Source organism: Rousettus aegyptiacus, unplaced genomic scaffold (genome assembly GCF_014176215.1).
Source record: "Rousettus aegyptiacus isolate mRouAeg1 unplaced genomic scaffold, mRouAeg1.p scaffold_m13_p_4, whole genome shotgun sequence".
Lineage (NCBI taxonomy): Eukaryota > Metazoa > Chordata > Mammalia > Chiroptera > Pteropodidae > Rousettus > Rousettus aegyptiacus.
Window position 1 is genome coordinate 142,371,342 of NW_023416307.1, and position 18,031 is coordinate 142,389,372.

The 18,031-nt window shown below is 36.3% G+C and overlaps 1 protein-coding gene across 11 annotated transcripts in view; it reads left to right on the plus strand.

The window, feature by feature from the left end:
• RBMS3 (RNA binding motif single stranded interacting protein 3) overlaps nucleotides 1–18,031 on the plus strand; it is a 1,178,968-nt gene that overhangs the window by 547,640 nt on the left and 613,297 nt on the right. Inside the window, exon 1 of one of the 11 annotated variants that reach the window (XM_036219811.1) lies at nucleotides 6,439–7,269. The exons of 7 other annotated variants lie outside the window; for them this stretch is intronic. In XM_036219811.1, the coding sequence (XP_036075704.1) occupies nucleotides 7,195–7,269 (75 nt within the window). In that variant the 5' untranslated portion in view covers nucleotides 6,439–7,194. Of the gene's footprint in view, nucleotides 1–6,438; nucleotides 7,270–18,031 lie in introns of those variants that run through there. 3 more of the 11 variants (XM_036219809.1, XM_036219808.1, XM_036219810.1) reach the window with 3 other exon arrangements.

An 18,031-nucleotide genomic window follows, 5' to 3' on the forward strand; every position in this document is an offset into this window, starting at 1 on the left:
AAGTATTTCCCATATTGTTAAAATGTTGTCTAAATATCATTTCAATGTTTGAATTTTATTCTATATTGTGTTTATTTAACCACATAGAGTTAAATAGAGGTTCCTACAATTTCTTATTCTTAAGCTTCTGATAACAACATTTTTTAGATTTCTAGAACAAAAATTATTGGGTGACAAAAATGAAGACTTTTACGGATATACATTTTGTTAAACTGCATTAAACAGCATTATAGACATTTATTGGAAAGACATAAGAGTACCCATTTCGCTGACCTTCATTGTTGCCATATTTCCTTTTATTTTATTAGCCTGTTATATTAGTCAGGGTTCTCCAGAGAAACACAACCAGTAAGATGTGTATGTGTGTGTATACACATATTTATTTTAAGGAATTAGCTCATATGCTTGTGAGGCTAGCAAATAAAAAAAAAGAAAAAAAATGCAGGTTAACTGGCAGGCTGAGACTTGGAGAGGAGTTAGTGTTGAGTCTTGAGTCCAAAGGCAGTGTGGAGATAGGATTTCTTCCTTCTTGAAGGATCTCAGCATTTATTCTTAAAGCCTTCAACTGATTGGATGAGGCCCACCTGAATTTATGGAGAATAATCTACTTTATTCAAAGTCTACTGATTTACATGTCAATCACAGATGAAAAAAAATACCTCATGGCAACATCTAGACTAGTGTTTGACCAAACAAATGGGCACTATTGCCTAGCTAAGTTGGCACATGCAATTCACCATCATGTCTGGCATCCAAATAGAGTTTATGCTATTTGATAGAAGGCCATGTTCTTTTTTTCTAGTTGTCTATCTCTTCAACATCATCTGTTTTTTTGAAGACATAGTGACTTATTTAAGACTTTAATGTAGACTGCGAGTTTTCTATTTTAAACTCAAGGATGATCTCACCCAATTTGGAAATAAAGCATTTACAATCTCCGTCAAATGGTGCTGAGCTGATGAGCAATTATTTATCAATCTAAATAAGCATTGACTAATAAACAAGAATTCAAAAAATGATGCCGAGCAGAAAGCCTGGGACTGGGCTTTATACAGATATGACTCAGAAAGAGTCTTAACCATATTGTAACTGGGTGAACTTGGATAGGTTAGTTAAACCCCCTCCTTCTCAATTTTCTCAACAGTAAAGTCTGAAAAATCATACTGACATTCCAGGTGCTTGTGAATTCTAACCGAGGAAACATAAACTTCTCATACACTGTCTGGTATGTAGTAGACCATCTATATTTTAGTTCACTTCCTATTTTACTTTCTTTCTCAACTGGTCAACCTCATACCCCAGTGCTCACGCCCAATAGTCAGCGTGGATACTGTAGCAGTTATCCCCTGAGAAAGCAGATTTTTCTTTTTCAGTATATATCTCATTTTACCTTCTATTATTTCAAAAGTATCAGGCATTAACCACTGATAGATAAATAAAATGATTTTAGGTGACTATTTTATTTATTTACTTAAGAAACATATATTACGTGCGTATTATATCTCGATAACTGTTCTAAGTGCTGGGGATATAGCAGTGAACATGAGAGATATATTCTTTGCCCTTGCAAAGCTTAGATAGTGGTGGGGAGAGATACTCAAACCAGGAAACTACAAGTAATATCGTATTAGTCAGGGTAGGTTAGGTGATGCTGTGGAAAGTCACCAAATCTCAGTAGCATAATTCAATAAAAGTTTACTTTTTGCTTATGATAAGTCAGTGGCTGGTCCAGGTGACTATTCAAGGCAGGTGTTCTCAACTTCCCAAGATACTTCCTCCATAGCACATCATTCCATCAGAGAAGAGTGGAATAGAGAATTAAACAGCAACAGTTTAAAGCTTTTACTCTTTTCAATTCTGCTTCATATTTTATTGGCTATAGTAAGTCACATGGTCATGCCTACTTTCAATGAAGTGGAGAAGTGTGGGTCTTGGTAATCCTAGTGGTAAAGAAAAGCCAGACGTGCCTACCAAAGTATTAGTGCCTTGAAAAAATGTATATAGAGTAAGAAGATAGTGTCTATTTTTTAAAAAGATAATACGAAGCAAATAAACATGAGCTTTCATGTATATTATTGCTTAGAATTAAAGTTAAGTATCCATTTCAAAAAAAATGAGAACTTAGAGAAAATATTTAATAACTTTTGCTAAAAATTGGTACTCAGATGCAAGACAACATTATGGTCATCTATGAATAGTGATGTTTGATAGATACTGAGTTGGTAAGTCTACTTGAAGCAATGTTGAGAATATTTATGTTGGTATCCTCAATTATTTGGTTGGGCACATTGCTTTGAATTATTTTTGTTTCTATACTAGATAAATGCTTTTGAACTACAGTCCTTTATAATTTTATCCTGAGGCTTGAAATTTTCTTCCAAGGCCAATTTTAATCATTTTTATCTATATTAATATTTTTACATTCTATTATAATTTAAATTTGCTTGAATCATTAGTAATCTCTTCTAATTTGTCTCAGGTATTTTCTTAAATCGTTGGTCAGTATTCAATAGGAGAAAGACAGTTGTAACATTATTTTAATGTTGGAATTTGCAGTCAACCATTTTGTCTTTTTTTTTTTTTAAAAAAACAACTTTTATGTTTAATGCTCCTTTGGCAATTTCTGTGTTTGAAAGGGATTTCACTAATTTGAATAAAGAAGGCAGAAAATGCCAACTTAAAAAAATATTCAAGGTCATGAATACCTTTCTTGAAGTTAGAACAGTATACTTTCTTTAAAAAAGATAGTACAATTATATATTTTTTCTTATGTCTCTACTGTTCTTTTCCTTTGCTTTTGACTAAGTCTTTGTAATTTAAAACAACAACTCTCACTCAAAGAGAGGGCCCAGTTTTTCTTTGAGTGGACAGGTCAAGGGTGAATGAGAAGAGTTTCCATTGCTTCCCGATTGACTCTCATTTTAGCACCATCGCTTCTCCCCCTCTGGATGGTGCGTCTGAGGCGTTGCCTCAACCCTATTAGCCAAGAACTTGTCTTAAATGAGTGCTTGGCAAAACACATGAATCTATGAGTCCATTCCCTTTGATGCAGTTTGCTGCTCTTGAATTTGCACAAAATTTTTTGGTCAGTTAGCAAATGGGACACAGCTGCCTTCTGATTTAGAGAGTGCCTTAAACTAGTTACCTCCTACCTTAACTTGATCACTTAAATGGAAAGCACTACTGCTCCAACAGAGCAGACACGAAAAAAAACCAAACTATTTTTAACATGAGTATCTTCCCTCTAAATGTACGAATTCTGGTATCCGAGGGAACAAAATTAAAAATAAATAAAACATGGATTATACTATTGTCATAAGTGGTACATCATTTTTGCATTATTTAAGAAAAGCTTCAAATGTTCAATGAATGGTCATAGGCTGATGACAATTGATGCCCAGGACATAATAATTTAGTAAAATAAAATAGCATTTTGGAAAGTGGCAATTTGTATAGAAATTGCTGAAAGCATCAACACATGCTGGGAACTTCGCATATTAGTGGACTATAGCTCTGATTGAGGACTTATTTATTTTGCCTTTCATTTATAAATAAGATAGTATTCCTTCCCCTTCAAGGAGTATCTAGACCACTTATTAATAAAAGAATATGGATGTCCTTTGTCCACAGTGGCAAAATTAGCAGAAGCATTCTCGGATCCTGATCATATAGATCTTAGAATTTGAAGGAACCTCAATAGGTCATTTAGGAGGACAGTTTTCTCTAGTTGAAGGTGACTAGATCTAGAATCAGAATATTTGGTTGGAGTCCTGGCTGTATACCATCAACTGTCACTAATGTAGCTCTCCATACCCAGTTCTCTCTAAGACGGTTATGGTCTGGCCCCAGAGTGCTTCCCCAGCATCCTTTTTATAGACTCTACTTCTCACTTGCTCAATTCCAGCCCCTGCACCATTTCTCGCACATTCCAAAGGCACATCATGGCTGCCAGTCTTTCTATACTTGTTTCCTCTGCTGGAGATGCTCTTCTCCCAGATACAGGCTGATTCTTTTTGAGCAGATCCAGTAAGTTCCATGGTGTTACAAATGCTTCACCTGTTTATCTTGGTGAATTCTCATAAAACTGTATGAAGTGGGTAGTGACATTGGATGGATGAGGAAATTGAGGCAGAGTGATGTAGGAGAGACAGGACTGGCACAAAAACAGTCCGGGTGGGAGCCAAGAGTTTCCCACTACATGTTCTCACAGTATTTCACACCCAGGATATGATTTACTCCCTTCCTTCTGCTCCTCCTTGGAGAACGTTTCCTGACTATCCGATTGGAGGTGGACTCTCTGTGACTGTTTTTCCTTATTCAGCTTTACATTTCGTAACAGCACTAAATGTCACCCGATCTTGTATTGCTTATTTACCTTGCTTATTCCTTTGTTTATCTCCCTCCCTAGAATATACACTCTATAAGGAAAGGACCTTGTTATGGTCTGTGTATTACCATATTTCTTACACCCAGAAATATGCTAAAATATGCTAGAAGAGGCATATGCGTTAGGTTAGCATTATCACATTTAAGATGTCTTATTCATTATTTACTGAGCATCCACACCAGTTTTTGAAATGTGAAGGTAGATGAGAGTTTTGGAAACTCCTGTTTTCCTGTTTTTCTTGATGCTTTTAGAGCATCATAGAAGAAATATGGCATGAACGGGAAGTTACATAGGAAAAGTATAATATCGGGGCAAATAAAAGGTGTGGTGGGGAAGCAAGGGTACAGGGAAAGCTGCTCTGTGGGAGTGATATCCAGGCTGGGACCTAAAAATGGGCTGAAGAATAAGAGAGATAGAGGCGGGTTTAGGGGAATACTCTGGGCAGAGGGAAGGACAGAAAGCCCTAAGAGAGCACTTTCTAATCCTAAAAGCAGTTCAGTGAGACTCAGGCATAGAATGTAAGGAGAAAGAATGTGGGTTTCCAAGTACCTTGAAAGTTATTCCAAGAGTCAGGATTTCATTGTCTGAGCAATGAGATGTCACTGAAGTATTTTTAAATCATTGAGATTTTTATTTAGTATCTGACTCAGTTTACTACCTTCAGCCATGTAAGTTGGCACTGTTTCCATTTTCTAGATGGTTCAACTGAGGCCCAGAATAACACTTTTAAAAAATCAGCATAGTTGATTTCATTTTCTCAATTACAGTGAGGTGAGGGCTTCTCACTCCTATTCTCCCACCGTCTCTCCTTCCTTCCGACTGCTGTTTTGTCAAAAGCCAAACATGAAATGATTCACTCCCCATTCTTATCTTTCTCTAAGAAACACACATGCATGCACTCACATAGCTTCCAGAAACCAGACCCCTGAGCGGAAGCCAACTGCCTCAGGGGCGGTGGGGCCTGTAAGTGGATGGACACCATGTTGTGCATTGGACCCGAATTCTCTGTTTTTCTTGACTAGGAAGCTGGATTTGTACCAGGAATCTTCTATCTGAACAGCAGACTCTGGGCTGGGGAGACAGAGCCGACTTGACAAAGTAGAAAGCAGCTCAGTATTGGCCTGCCCGCGCTTTGGGCATGCGTGAGCACTCACAGCAAAACACAGCTGGCACATCTAATTTTAGTCTCGCCCGCCTTAAAAAGGGACCCTTTAAGGAAATATATTTTCTTGGAAACAATTTGTATTATAATGCAGCAGCTGATAGACATGTCAGAATATTTCTTATTCTTGGTGGGGAAAAACTCTGCCAAGTAATTATGATTTTTTGTTCCTTTTTTGTGTGTGTGTGTGATGATATCAGTAAAGCGATTATAGCATCCATGAATCAAAATAATCATAAAGAGATAGACAATGAGAGAACCAGTGATTTTATTTATACAGAAGTTCATAAACCCGAGGGAACATCTTTTTTGATTTTTACGAAATGGATGTAATGATAAGAATAATTATTTCTGCAGCGACCAGTTTGTCATTGTGATCTTTGATGCACGGCTGGTTAATAGTAGTCCTGGTGTAGACTAAAAATTTCTTCAATAGTTAGCGTCCTCCATGTTCTCCAAGAAGTAAAAGGTTAGTTTCTAAACCAGGTCTTGGATTCATCTGGCTTTAGTGTGTTAACAGGTTTGGGAAGCGTCTGGGACACACTTTTTGCATTTCTCCAACAAGGTTAGTCCTTCTGCCTTTATTTTATTTTTTCCCTTTTTCTTCCTTCCTCTCTTCATCCTTCTCTTCCCTCCCATGGTCTTCAGTCTTTCGTTTAGCCCCGTGGCTTACCTTTAAACTTGGCAGGAAAAGAAAAGAAAGCAGCTCTTCTGTGGAGTAGATGGAAGGGAGGATAAGAAATAATCCACCTCCCGCATCTGAGTTCCCTGGGTTCAGTTCCAGCGGCAGCAGCTTCGCTGTAAAAATCGCTTTGCTATTCGAGATAGCCAGCAGAGGGAATCGGAACTTTGCTTGCAGCAGGGGTTGAAGCAGCCTTTTTTTTTTTTTTTTTTTTTCTTGGAGGAAATACTGCAGCCTTCTGGACTGCGTACGCTGCTCCCTGGAGAGGCTCTCTCGGTTCCACCCACCGGCTGGAAGGAGGGGAAGTGAATGAAAGGACAGGACAAACCCTGAACACCATGTCACTCTGGGAGGGAGACAGCAGCAACTAAGCTGTGCAAGGTTTTTTTTTTTTCTTTTTCTTTTTCTTTTCCCCTTTCTTTTTCTTTCACTTTTTTTTTTGTTTTCCTTTTCCTTTTTCTTCTTCCTTTCTCTTTCTTTCTTTTTATTTTCTTTTTCTTTAAGGTAAGGAAAGAGACAAACAGGAGACAGGAAGCTGATCTGCAAGGATTCGGAGTTATGCTAAAAGGACTTTGATTTTTTTTTTTTTCCCACTTTACAAACGCTGGCAGTTGACATCACTACAGACAGCCTGGTAGAGAACAAACTGCCTCATCCCAAGTGGACCCCGGCAGCAGGGGGAAGGCAGATCTGGGGAACTGTGTGTGGGTTTTTCCTACGGATCCCCCTCTCCTTTTTTTTTTTTTTTTTTTTTTTTTGGTGTGTTTCTTTCTTTCTTTCTTTTTTTTTTTTTTTAATGTTCTTGCTGTGTTGGAACTAGCGAGTGGTGGAAGACCGGGAATCTCAAAGGAAGCCTCATCAGTCATCGGGACTGTCAGGAATAGTGGTTTAAGAGGAAGCTCGGCCTGGGGCACTATACCCTGTCATCCAGTTCCCTGCCTCGGAGATAAAGATTCCAGCTACATGGGCAAACGCCTGGATCAGCCACAAATGTACCCCCAGTACACTTACTACTATCCTCATTATCTCCAAACCAAGGTATGGCTCGACCCACAGTCTGGCAATCAGCGTAGTATCCTTTTGCACTTGGGATGGGAAACAGACAGGCATGTGAATTAATGTTTAAACCCTATCACCTCTTCCTGCTTCTTTGAAATTAGTAACATACCAATGGAGTTAATGAGGCGGAGGAGAATAGAGGAAGAAAGCAAGCCCGAATTGTGGCTTTCTCTTCAAGGAAAGAAAATAGTTTCACTCCAGTTCCTTTGTTGTTATTTGGCAGCATAAATGTTCCTGAAATCTGTAAAGTCCTTTGCAGATGGGCAGGGTCGTTAGAAAGGAGACCCTAACGGTGATTATGAGGCACAAGAATCCAATTTCAGGGGCTTTACTGAGAGCTGTTCTTTCTTTGTGGCTCAAAAAGGGTTTTTCCCACTAGATAGGACACACCAGGGTGGGGGCAACTCAAACTTTTAATCGCGGACTAGAGAATGAAAGAAAGGTGTGGAAGGTAGACAGCTAACTAAAGTCTCTTGGAGTTTGTTTGGGTGTCTTTTTTTTTTATTTGCCTTACATATTTTATGTTATAATGAGGATGATCAGGATGCAAGAGACTGAATTTTGGATCTTTACAATAGATGTCTTTTACTTTTTTATAAGGTTCGTTTTTTTTTTGCGTCGGCTGCTGTCAGGAGGCCTGGGTCTGGAAATAGGATGAAATGTAACTGATGGTAATTGGACATGAATCAGTTAAATAGTTTAGGCTTTATGTGTGTGCTCAAATGAGCATTAGGGGGCCAGTGGCAAGCCCACAGTAACTAAGCAGTGGGCAGTGCCAACCATGAACTTTATCCTGCAGTTCAGACATGAAAGACTCAGGTGTGAAATCACTGCTCCAATTTGTCAAATAAATTGGACATGATTTGGGGTGAAAAAAATGTTGGTAGAGTTCCCACCTTGAATGCATGGATTATATTTCTTTACAGATAATATTATTTTGTGTTACATTAGCCAGACCTCGCAGTCTTCTTAATAAATAAATATGCTGAGAGTGAACAAGGCGTGCCTGAGTGATCTGTGCTGTCACCAGGACCCGTTGATGTGATTAGGGTTTGGTAATTCGTGCTGTAGTTATCTCTCATTTATTTTGTCTCATCAAACAATGCCTATTTGTGAACCAGACCAGGCAGCAGACTTTCTATATTATATTAAAGATTTTTTTTTTTTCCTGCCTTTTTTCCATTGCTCTCTGATTCGCCCTGCCCCTCCAAGGTCGACTCACATTGCTTTTTGCCTTTGTGAGCATTTAGTTTGTGCTGCTGCTGCTTAAATAGACCAGCCCTTCTGCTCCAGTGCCTTGAGCTTTAACTCTTTGGGGATTGGGTAAAGAACGCTGCTTGCCTTCCTCAAGGAAATGGCAAAGCAAGGACAAGTTAAAAAGAGGAAATTTATAGTCATTTCTCATCCCCCAAAGAAACAAAAACAACAAACTAAAAGGTTGCATGTAACATATCGGACATTCCATCCCTTTGACTCATTTGGCTAAGTTTTTCCAAATGTTTCAAAATTCACACTTTCTTTTTAGTTATTGTTTTCTACTATGAAGTATATTCAGAAAAAAAAAACTTTAGATCACAATGAATGGAATAATTGCTTTCTGCTTGTGATTTTTTAAAAAAACCTATTAATAGCAGGAAATAATGTCATGCGCATTATATTAAAGACACAGGATGCTGGATGAGCTATGCTGATGGAACCTGTGTGTGTGTGAGAGAGAGAGGGAGAGAGAGAGAGAGAGAGAGAGAATGAGAGAGAATGAGAGAGAATGAGAGAGAATGAGAGAGAGAAAGAGACCAGGATAAAGAGGGGAAGTGCAGTGGCGAGGGAAGAGAGCAGAGGCTAAAAAATATAGAGAGAGTTTTGAAAAAAAGCTGTTTCAGGGTCCTTAGTAGTGTAGTGTTGTGTAGACAGGCGGCATCTGGATCTTGTTACTTTCAAGCTAGTCAAAGCCATCAACTTCTGGAACATTTTTTAAGAAGTTAGATCCATTAGGCGACCTAAGCTGATATTGGGGTAATCAGATCAGGGTGGTAGGGAATATAAGATCAGCTACTTTGGCTATCAGGGGAGTTCATATTAATTATTATGTTGTAAAATTTCGACAGTGCTGTGACGTTGTTGAATATTGTTATGGCGGCTCTGAAATGACAGACATTAATAACATTCCTGGAAGCTGAAGATCTGAAAATGTGCCCTGTTTTGAAACTTAGGCACACAAGGAATGGGAAAAAGAGTCAATGTGCAATCGTATTTTAAAAGGTGGAGACCTTCTGATGGCATTAATACTATATAAAGAAGTACTACCAAGTCCCAGTAAAGCATGAAAACCACTGGGTTATTTCAGTATCAGTTTTTGCCTTCTTTTCCAAATAAATCTTATCTCTCAAAATAAAACATAATAATTTTGAAGGAAATACCTGCTATTTATATCTATTTGTAAGTCTAGGTGGAATTCATGAAATCCACTGTGTTCTAGCCTTGACTTGTAGTTATAATCTTATTTTTAAATTGTAGCAATTTAAAATGATGCCGATATATAAAGAATACTTATGGTTGATAAAAATAGAATTTTATGGTTGACAACTAAAATCATACTCCAGTGATAGACCTTAAATTGTTCTCTAAAATCAGGTGTTTTTCACTAATCTACAAAAGTTATTTGCTGACATTAGTTTTGGGTGGGAGATCTTCATGGGACTTTAAAGAACTGAAAGTTTGTTATTGTATTTATTCAGAAAATGGAAACATGCTGAACCTTCTTTTTCTGCTTAAATATGTGTTAGATACAGCTGCTGTTTTCTTATAATAAAACAATGAAGATGAGAATTTTAAGTAAACGCAAATATTTTTCATTTTCTCAAATGCAATTAATATTTTAGGAAAACTTGTAACACTTTCCTGCCTTTTCTGCTCCTCTTATTTTCCATTAGGTTGAAACTAATACCTTAAATTTAGTGCTTAAAAATAAAAAAAAAAATAGAAATAAGATATCTGTGCTTCGTCCCTTTGAATAATTTTTCAAGTCCTTAAAATATTTTATTAGAAGAGTTTATTTTATGTGTGCGTTAAATAAAATACAAATACTGTGGCTGATTTGTAGCTATACCTTGTAGCAATATTGTTATAATATGCTTACTCTCCCAGACTTCACACTGAAAGTTGTCAGTTGTTAATTTTCTTTTTGACCATTTTTTTTTTCCTACCAAGAGAAGCAATTTCAAATAGGAATATTGCTTTGGGTTAAGGAGTAATGAAGAAATCTTGGTGACATGTCATAGCATTTAAATAAGAAACATACTGGATTTTAAAAAAGTTTCATCAAAAATAAATTTGCTGTTAGAAGGCCACCCAGAATAATCAGCAGGTTTTAGAGAAAAGGGACAAAAAAAAAAAAAAGTTTATTAGCATAATGATAATATACGTAATTATATTTGATTGAGTTGTAACTTTATATTTCTCAAGAATTTTGTCAGAGCCCATTCAAAGCAACAGACCTGTTGCTATTGCATTTTGAGTCCCCGGGGTAAATTGCAGCCTGAATTTGGAGTAGTTGGGGTGGGGGGAGGTAGTTCTTAGAAAAACAAATTAGTTAAACTAGAAAAGCTAAGCAAGAGTAGAATATGGTCACAGCTGGGTGAATTGATATTTTACAGACGAGAACTAGATATTTCTCTCATATGTGATATTTGGAAAACTTTAATCATCTTCATAAAACTACAGTTTGCCCAAGCGCACACAGAAAGCTTGTCATTCTGTCTTCACACCTTTACCAGTTCACTATTTCTATCAATCCAGGGTACAGTTTCTCATCGCATTGCCCTTACATCAGTCTACTGCATCCCATCTGCTTCCCCAAAACATCTTGAAGCAAAGAGTTCAGACTGTGGGACTGTGACAGGGTTTCTCTGGCTGGTGGTACTCTGTGTTCAGAGCCTGGTGTGAAGTCGGGGTCAGGTGTAAGGAGTAATTCATCAACTGCACACTGATTTCAGGCTGAATTTCCAACCATCTGCAGCCTGGACTGGCGCCCATCACTAAAAATGTAGCTGGAGCCCAATTGATCGTGCCATAGAAAGAGCAAACACTTGAAAACACAGGGCTGAGGAGTCGGTAAAATAATAGAGAGGCTTCTATGGGGCAGAGGCTGTTCTTAGAGATGTGAATGTACAGATCCTTCAAAAACAAAACAACCCCTTAACACACTTCTTGCACATGAAAATGTAGAAAATCTTGCAGAGGGAGGGAATGAGTTTAGAATTTCCTTAGGACTTCCTGGCCAGATTTGCATTGATAGCCAGAGTTGGTAAATTGCCAGCTTGAAAAAAGCCTTGAAAACTCCCAAGTTCTGTTTTCCTTTGAAAGGCTGAAACATACAAAACTGGTTTTCTAAAAATCTTTCAGCAATTGAAACTTTAGGTACAACTCCAACTATTTCTTTCACTTCAGAAGGGTAACATGATAGCGTGAAACTATGATAAACCTTGTTTGCCTCGATTTTAATTGGTTTTAAATGAGAGAAAAATAGAAACAAGGGGACACCCTTCTTTTTCAGGTTTTCTTCCCTTCTTTACTCCCCCAAATCATTATCATCATTGAGATCGTCTTTTCTTTGCTATAATTTTATCATTGTTATTGCAACACTAAGTTTAATGCCTGCTTAAGAGGAGTAGAAATGTAAAAGTTCATGTTTTTTTTCTCTCCAGGATAATTCCAAACTTCAGGGAAATACCATGTACATATCTCTTAATAGCATCTTTCGAACATATTTTTCTTTTACTTCCTCTCAATTTGGAAACAATAATAATAGAATGAAAACCAAAAATTATTTCTATTAAGTAATAAAAGCTATTTGAAGGTTGGAGGTTGTAGTGATTTGCAAGGAAGGAGGCAATGGAAGAGAAGAGACAGTGTTAAGTTCATTCCAGGTCTTTCTGGCTCCAGGAATTCTGGAAAGCTTCATTTTTTTTTTGCGCTAATATGACTTTACACAATTCTTTTTGACATTATCAGTCTTTTTGGCAGAGAGAGAGAGCTCAGTCATAATTACACTCATGCCAAATTCTGAAAAACCAGTCTTTTTCTTTAAAAGAAAATCTTTTTAGTGTTGGACTTCTTATTCAGATTAAATGGTTGATGTTTATCCAAAATCGGCTTCGAGTACTACATTAAAATTGTGTTTTGTAACAGTCTCATAAGCCACAGCTGTATGTGATTAAATAGTGTAATATCAAAAGCATGTGAGAATAGACATTTTTATGCTATAGCTGTTGCACAGCAAGAGGGCAGATGGAGCTGAAGAGAGACCAAGAGCAAAAATGTCTTCATGTGTTGTAATAAGTATATTGAGATATATGTTACTATTTTCTGCAGTAGTCGGGAAAATGCTGAACTATTTTGGATACGATTTTAAAAAGTGCTTTCTGAAAATGGAAACAAATATAATGCCAATTTTTTTTTTTTTAATCTTAAATATGTAGTGCCATTTAATTAGAAAACACACAGTTACTGAGTGGGTCTGTAACCAATACAAATGGAGAGATCAAAAGTACTCCCATGTAGCGCACATTCAAAGAGCAAAAGTGAATGTCTTGTTTCTGTTTTAAAATTATGTATGTTTTTCTTCTCTGCTGGTTGCTACTTTTGGTGGAACTATTGTAAAAACCTTCAGGCTACTTTTCCCTAGTCAAAAGAGTGACAGATAATGAGGATCAGCAACTTAGGGCAAAATGGGAGTCAGTATGGTTCTTTTTTAAGATATTTGAAAATATGATTATCAGTTTTGTATGAATATTGCTCTCTTTTTTTTTTTTTTTTTGCCAGAGTTAAAAATTACAAGGAGACACAACTTTTGCTTCTATTTCTTTAACAAGGATGCTGCAGTAAAGACGTTTCTATTTGTCATGGATGTTTTAAGTAGTCTTTTAAAAGAATATTTACTCATGAAACCTCTAGAGTTTATAAATCTATAGAATTACTAATACTAATAAAATTTATTAGTAAATCATTCTTTTCAGGGCCTTGAGAAAACCCATAGATTTCAAACACTAAAAAGCAATCTTAAAAAGGAAAAAAATGAGGAGTGGACAGAGATAAATTGGATTCTGTCTGTGTTTTTAATTTTTCCTTTTCAAGTTGTTGGCAGAGAATTTGTTCATATTAATTTTTTTAATGTAGATTTATTAGTCAGGAAATATATACCATGTGGAATCAGATATTTGGATAAAGTGTTGTAATTTAGAACATCAACCTCAAATAAAGATCAAATTTCAAGAGTATGGATAATAAAGATAAGACATGGATTCTGTTTTTCTTTGGAGAAATTCTCTGATTTCTGTGTCAATGAATTGGTTTCTATGTCAGTTTGTCTAAGAGCTCTTCCAGGTTTAGCATTACCTTTGTGACTCTTGCTTTGAGGTAGATGAGCTTGCTTTGATATATTAGTGCTATAGGGAGATGACCTCGGTTTTGTGCCATTGATGGGTTTTTGTTTGGGTCCCCAATGCTTACTACAGAGCAGATCAAATGCTGCTTTGTCGACTCTAGCAATTTGACAAATTTATCAGTCTATATCCTTTGACGCAACTAAATCCAGTGTACGAAGAGAAACACATCTATCACTTGGGAGTGGGTGGAGAGCAGTTCCCAGGGATGGGACAAAATGACAGGCATCATTTAATCATTATCATTGCTGGCTTTGTTGTTGCAGTTAGTTTTTTCCTTCGAGTGGGTAAAATTAGGACTTATGCAAAAACTTAGTAGTGACAGCCTGATGCTTGCTTTTTCTCATTTAACTTTCTCTCTATAGGTGGTATAAGAGCTGAATGTTTTGCATATGTTTGGCTAAACCAGTTACCTAATGAAAGAAATAGGATTGCCTCTTTAAGATCCTGACAACCCTAGTTTCATGAATGAATCCAAGAGCTAGTATAAATATGGAAATAACAATTGATGGATGAAACACTATTTTGACTGGAGATTGCAAACCTTGCAAATTCCTAAATTTCTGAGTAGTAGCTTTTAAAGCATGGAAAAGAAATGCTATAGTAATTATACTATATGTATAGTATTGTAGGAGGAAAATAGTAACTTTTCCAGAACATATAAACAAAAGCATCATTTTTAATTCTTTTTCTTGCTAGGTGCCTTTCTGGTTCCCCCTAAAGAACCTGTTAGCTGAATCAATGAAAGTAAATGGAACCTCGAATTTTGCTTATATGAATGATAAAAGAAAAAATAAACTAGACTACATATATAGTCAAGGCAACCATAGTAAATTTTTTTCCTGTTGTGTGAAAACTGAAGTATAATAGAAAAAATAAATCTTATATTCTAGATATTAGTAGTAATTTGAGGAACCAATTTTTAATTTGTTTTAGAATTAGCTTTCCTATCATTATATTGTACCATTGAGAAATTGCTATACATTGCACTCAGTATGCTAGAAGCATATGATCTTTTGGTTATCTCATTCTTAGCTGATAGTTTTCAAAATGAATACGGATCATGCATAGAATTTAATGAGGAGTTTTTGAGAAGTCTTCCTATTTTTATCTAGTCTACTGCTGTCTATTTATCTTGGTTAAATTGCTGATTGATGACAATTTAATGAAAAGGAAAATGGAAAACAGAATGCTAACTATCTGGTTTTCTGGAACTGGTTAAGATACCTTAAAAGCTTTTCTTATGTATGCAAGTCATATTTGAAGCTTTTATCAATGTCTATAAACTCATGTTGCCATGTTTCTCCTTTTAAAACTTATCATTCACACAAATTGGATGGTAGCATCTGGATATAACTTAAAACTAAGGTAACCTAAAATACAAGCAAATTTACTTTTAAACTCCCAAATACTTTTAAGCAGATGAAGTATTTGAAGAAGTGTGTACACAATTTGGAATAAAACTTCAGAGACTGTTTTCCTGCATACCACACACACACACACATACACACACATATGTAAAATATGATGGTATGTTTAATTTCTTCCTGAGAGATGAGAAAAACACTTTTTTTTTTTTGATCTGATCCTAGTCCCTTGAAAGTTGTGACAGCTCCTCGATGAACCTTGATCTTGGCTTTCATCCCTTAGGTCTCTTGTCTATCACCCTGCACACAAATTCAAACTGCGCTTTTAGATATAAGGATATTTTAATCTAATGGTAGATAGAGAATTCTGAAAAGTATAAAATTCTGATGTTCTTTTCTCAATTTATTCCAAAAAGTTAACCACTGCCTTTAAACTTTATTTTTAAATGTTAGGACAACTTGAGTTCATGTTAGTGATGGAAGGAATAGGTCAATGAACATGGAAGATTCTTCCTCTACATTTAGTGACTTCCTTTAACAATAGGAGAAATGAAGGGTCATTTTAATGCCTCTGTATTTTCTGGATACTCTTAGACACCCCCATTCCACATCCTAACCAACCTATCAAAATGCACTTACATTCCACACTTCAAATTAGATTTTTTTTTGCAATAAAATGTTGAAAGAGTTTTTATAAATTTTTTTTGAAACTTTCTGAGTACAAATAAATTCATTTATGTGCTCCTGTGATTTTTAAACCATCATCTTGCATATATGGGTTTTCTTGTAAAGTGAAAAAAATTTAATCTACAGATTCTCCTGAGATACAGAAAGGGTTATCAGATGACTAGGTAGAACAATGAAGAAAGTTGACAATGCACTGTGTTTTGTAAATATGCAAAAAAAATTATATTAATTTAGATTTCACAGTTTTTTTTTAGTTTGGAGGCAACATATTTTTCTCTTCTCATTAGTGTTTTTTTTTGAGTCTCCAAAAGTGGTCAGAGAGCCTAAAAAACTGGCCATCTCTCCACCTATTGTGGCCTTTTGGCATTCAAGATATGTCTGTATTTTAGTAATCCCAAATTTCCGGAGTGAGGCACGTGGTAGAACAGTGGAGCGTATCGGAAAATGTCATTAACATTCTTTGGCTAAACTATGTCAAAAGCAGACACATTGGATTGACCTTTGGCAAAGAGAGCAATCCAGAGTTCCAGATCTGGGTGCCAGGTTCACAGAATTTTTTCATTGTGCAAATGGTAGAATTGTTTACCAATTGCAAAAAGAAAGCAGTTGAACGTAACAGGTGTTTCCTTGGGCTCCCAGCTTAGGGGCAGAAGCAAGAGGAAAATCAGTGGCACAATATTTATTTTATGGCCTAATCTTTCTAAATTCTTCTGTCTCCACCTAGGATCATGGGTTCGTTACGTGCATTATAACTGCCAGCTCCTTCTGTTCCTCGCTGTTTATGGTTAGTCACCTGGGATAATTTCTCTTGATATCCAGAGGTCTCTCTCAGCCCTATAGAATCTTTTTGACTATTAAAGAACACATGTATCTTTGTGTATGCACACTCCAACCAGACCCACCATTACTTTCACACGGGGTTGGGCATCCTGAAAACACTGTTTTTCCAGTCCTAAGCCAAGCATGATGTCTTCCTTCATTTTTGTTTTTATGCCAGTCATAGAAGAAAATCAGAATGCCAGGCCCAGAGCATGGCTATTTCCTCCCACCTTAATCAAGGAGTTTTATTTGACTGTCTAGCTCCATTAATATGTCCACACATGAGAATTCACTCCCTCCCCCCATTTAAGGAGGGAGAATTCTCATCATCACCCATTATTTTGATTCTCCATCTAATTACTAAATTTTTCTTCCCAGCCCTCCAGCCAGATCTCACTAAATTTCATCAGTAGATTCAATGACTCAGTTTTGACTTACCTCTCTCATGCATAAAATGCGTACACATACATCTCCCTACTCCCACACACACACTTCTGGAAAGTTTAAGGATTATTTCAATGGTTTTGATTTTCTCTGTGGCTAAATGACCACAGAGAAATTTAAAGGGGCAAAGTGGTCTTCAGGAGACATACACCTGTTCTTTCCAGTTCTAATACACACACACTCACACACACACACACACACACACACACACACACACACACACATTTTTCTGCTAGTTTTTAGCAGCAAAGAATGAGTCTCACCAAAATAGGAATGACTAATTTTTGCTTTCTTTAAAAAGTGTAATAGCTTTCGATGATCTGAAATGTACTGATTATGCATTACTTGAGTTAGGTATCTACTCTTTTCTTGCTATTCTTGGTAGCATCCTTTAGAAATCTTATCAATTGATTTTAATTTTTCCCAAATAAATTTATAATAATTGTTTATACTGTAGAGATTCTAATGATCCTCAAACTTTAATAATGAGGCTGTCAGTGACATGATATAAAAAAAAGAATGACAGTTTTACAATTTTAATTGATAAGTGCTTTGTGAAAAGCACTAAGAAAGTTAAAACAAAGAGAAGAAAAAAATGGAAGGCTAAGGTTTTCAGGTTTTAATCTTCTTTTGAAAATTTCTGGAATTTGACTTCTTTTTTTTCCTTTCAAAAGGCAAAGGTTAAGAGTTGTTTGGCAAGGAAAAGGTAGCTTTTACAAATTGAAGAACCATCTTTGGGAAAAACTTTTTAACATGAATATAGAACTCAATATGGAGGAGTTATATGGTTGAAGCTTTTGGTGTCCTGTGAGGGGGAAAAAAAAATCAGTGCTTATGAGGAGAAGGTAGTGCTTTGTTTTGTTTATTCACCTGTCAAAGCACTTAGTAACTTCCAACGTTTGCTTTCATTGTCCTGGCTTACCCATCACAGGGTCTTAGAGAGGACCTGGATAAAAGTGTTATTGATGCTTTTGACTAGAAACT